The sequence below is a fragment of the Dermacentor variabilis genome, chromosome 6 (assembly GCF_050947875.1).
Source record: "Dermacentor variabilis isolate Ectoservices chromosome 6, ASM5094787v1, whole genome shotgun sequence".
Lineage (NCBI taxonomy): Eukaryota > Metazoa > Arthropoda > Arachnida > Ixodida > Ixodidae > Dermacentor > Dermacentor variabilis.
In genome coordinates, this window is record NC_134573.1 from 135598445 (window position 1) to 135602197 (window position 3753).

The 3753-nt window shown below is 48.7% G+C and overlaps 1 protein-coding gene across 1 annotated transcript; it reads right to left on the reverse strand.

The window, feature by feature from the left end:
• Positions 1 to 491: 491 nt before the first annotated feature.
• Positions 492 to 1735, reverse strand: LOC142586305 (uncharacterized). Its single transcript, XM_075697549.1, has one exon. The coding sequence runs from the start codon at positions 1707 to 1709 to the stop codon at positions 492 to 494; it is 1218 nt and encodes a 405-aa protein (XP_075553664.1). The 5' UTR covers positions 1710 to 1735.
• Positions 1736 to 3753: the final 2018 nt, after the last annotated feature.

A 3753-nucleotide genomic window follows, 5' to 3' on the forward strand; every position in this document is an offset into this window, starting at 1 on the left:
TATGAGTGGTCTCTGGAATGACAAACACAGTTGAAGTCTCCCAACAGTACCAAATCTCTGTCAGTATCTAGGAGCGGAGCAAGTGAGAGGAAGAAAGCCTTCCTGTCACTCACTTTTGAGGGAGCATAAACGCAAATAAATCGCCAATTACGGGAATGAAAAGAGAGGTCACAGCATATAAGGCGGCCTTCCCCATCAACACGCAGCGACAATGAAGAATGATTTAACTGCTTTCTGACTAACAAAAAGCATCCAGCGGAAGCACCACATGCTTGGCTAATACACACCTCGTAATCAGGTTGAAAAGTTTGCAGCGCAAGGTTGACATCACCAGCAGACGATATCTTTGTCTCTTGCACTGCACCAACATCAACTTCATGCTGCCTAAGCACGTGTAGTAATTGCTGCTGACGCCTTATATTCCTCAGCCCACGTACGTTGAGTGTCGCTACACATAAGGGGAGGGTGAAGGCGGTAGCCATTTTGCTCACCTAAAGCTTTTGTATTTCATTGCCCTTGGCCACAGGTAAATCTGTGGTCTTGCTCCCTTTGGACTTCTTTGTGCCACTCTCCTGACTACGCTGATATAACCGGCGGGGCACATTATCACCAGGAGAGGGAGTTTGCTGAGCACTAGGAGACACTTTCTCGGGCGCCTGTAGTGCACATTCTGTTGCTTCGTCGTTGCATGGTGCCGGACGTTTCCTGGCCCTACTGATGTCCATCGCCTCTTCCTCCTCTACCTTGTCATCAGGGGGCTTGTCTTTAAGGCTTGCTAGGCCAGGTGGGCAAACTGAGTCATCCTCGCCGGAAGCTTCGCTAGTATTACTTGAGCTGTTATGACTGGTTGGCATTGGCTTCAAGGGCTCCTGGTCCTCGTCCCTAAAGCCACCTGTAGTCTCTCCGGTGGCATCTACTACCTCTGTAGAATCCATGAGGTGGTCCAGTTGTGGCTCGTCTGCGCTATATTGCCCAGAACGAAGCTTATTGGCGTAGGTGGACACGCAGGCGTCCGCTGAGTGACCAAATCGATGGCACTGTAAGCATCTCGGTGTTCTGCATTGTCGTCGAACGTGTCCCACGCGCTTGCAACGAAGGCACAGAGGAGGCCTACCGGGGATAAGTACGAGGCACTGGTGTCCATAAATGGACATAATGTGCGGTATTGAGGTTACGGTGATATTGTCCTTGAGCACCAAGGAAACCTCCCGGTTTGTTGTCACCCCCTGTTCCATGCCAGTGCACCTCCATGCTTCTCTCTCCACCGACTTCACCTGACCATAGGCCTGGAACGCCTCTTCAACGCGTCGTGGTTCAAGGTGAGGTGGAAGCCATAGTAATTTAAGCTTGATGTTTTTAGTCTCCGGATCTATCACCATGCACTTCAGCCCTTTGACACGGAGCTCACCACAGGCGACGAGAGTCTGTTTTGCCGCACTACTAGCGCAAGTAACCATCCATACATGGCTCATTTGATACTGTCCGACACCTACAATATCTGAAGTATTCACTACCTCAAGCAGAGCGTCTCGGAAGTCGGGAGCACGGTATGGCCGGCCACTCAAGTCCGCATGAAGGAAAATAGAATTCAAAACATCGTTACCGGTTGGTAGACGCGGGAGGACAACTTTGTAGCTTGCATCTTCGTTCAAAAACGGGGTCGACGATCCTCGGCCTGGGGCCGATACGCTGTTTCCAGCAGAGAGCATTTTAGAGCACAGCCGTTCCACACGGCTTCTTCTTCTTCTTCTTCTTCTTCTTTGTCGAGATTGCTTGACGGGGTAGGAAATTGAGACAAGTTAAGCATTGGCATAGAGGTGTAGCAATGTAAAAGCGACTCGGCATTTTGTGTATGCTGTGCGGGGAGAGTGTAACGTTGAGTGTACCTGCAACCATAAGCGAGTGCGAAAAGAAATCTGCCCGAGTATTCTCAGGGTGCTTTAAACTTAGGCACTACGCGATGTAAACGTGTATATGCGAGCTCAAACGGGGCACCTAAGACGACAGAGACGGACAATTGCTCTGTCGCTTAGTGTGTCCCGTTTGAGCAACACACCACTTCAGTTAAGTTCGTAATCTCCTTGGAACGGAATGAACTTAGGTACTATCGACCAGCACAATCTGGCAGTCTATCAATGACTTGCGCGTTTAATGTGTATCGCTCACTTATGAGCCCACGAAGGATGGCTCTTCACATTCCAACTTTAAATTTCACGCAATTTTCTCACGAAGAGGCAAAGTGCTGCTTTGCATGTAGTTCAATAGACAGCGCACTAACTTCGAACTATTCACGATTTATAGACAATACAGTTTTTGCCGCATCACTCCACGACATGGACGAAAACAGCGGAGCGCATGGGGAGTAACTGTTGCCGTTCGTCCTCCCGTTGCTCTCTTTCTGACCTGGGACTAAACACTTACTCTCCAAAATTTGCACACGACACGCACATCCATGCAGTTACTCCCTTGAGGGACGAAAGCGCCCTTTTTAGGACGAACTGCCCAGTTGCTCCCGTTTTCCCCGGAATTCTTCTTAGAGTGCGGTGCACACGTTGTCAGGAGCCATGTAGAACAGACTTGCGACACCTCATTTGGAGCTGCACAGCTTTTTCACAAAGGAGATCCAACATTCAACACTTACTGCACAAACAGTAGAACTCGGGAAAATCGAATACAAACTAACTCTGAAACGCAGAAAGCCATCGCGACATGTGGCAGACAAAGGGGCCTGTTTCGAGTAGTGTAGGAGGGGTCGACCAGCCCATGCAAGAGCGTTTGAACTGACCATACACACAGCAATACCAGAGCCTGCATAAAGGGCAAGATCGAGGACAAGACTCAGATGAAGATGTGCCTCAGCCAACAATCCGGCAACCTAGATTTCTTTCCCACCTAATCCCCAACAGCGGCCGAGAGCCATCCCCTTCCTTAAAATAGAGGTTTCATTCATTCATTCGTTCGAGGAACCGAAGGAAAAGCTTTTTACTGCAGCAAAGGAAACAGGCCAATATCCTAAGGTCTAGGCACAAAATAATGCAAACATTTTTTTTTCTCCTTGTGATAAAAAAAGAAAGGCATGCAGGCAGTCCTTGCTCTAAAGAAGCCTATACATGACACCATTACCGAACAAGTCTTCAACACTCAGGAACGAAGTAAGCCAGCGTTCTAGTACTAAGGTGCACAAATAAGCATGCACTATTAGGCGTGAAAGAGCGTGAGGTCATCGAGCCTTGACGTTATGAAACCACCCGATCGGAGGTATAGTAGTTAGGCAATACAAATAAAGCCTGTATACACCGAAGAAAGCAACAAGTTTTGGCACAAGGGGACATTCTGGCGTTGTGGGCACGTGTCGTGTTTTAATTAAATGATCATGATCATCATCATGATCATCATCTTCAATAGAGGACCGTAGTCCTGATCTTCAACAAGCAACATGCCAACACCGTGACCGAAAGGAGAAGCACCCTTTGCAGCGAACAACCGTTCGCGAAAGCCCATCCATATATATTTTCGTTTAAATAAAAAAGGAACGGTAGCATGGCGATCTAACCGAGTGCCAGTTGTGGCACCCATCTTCTCCGCCTCACCATGGTCGACCCTTCTCCAAAGATCTTCAAAGTAAAACGCATTGCTTTAGGAACGAGATAGGCTGATTTTACGCCAACGAATTTTTCCCGCAAGGCTGTTTTGTTGGCCCGCTTTGTAGCGGCTTCCTCTCTTACGCGACAGCGCACGGGACCACGCGGGCGT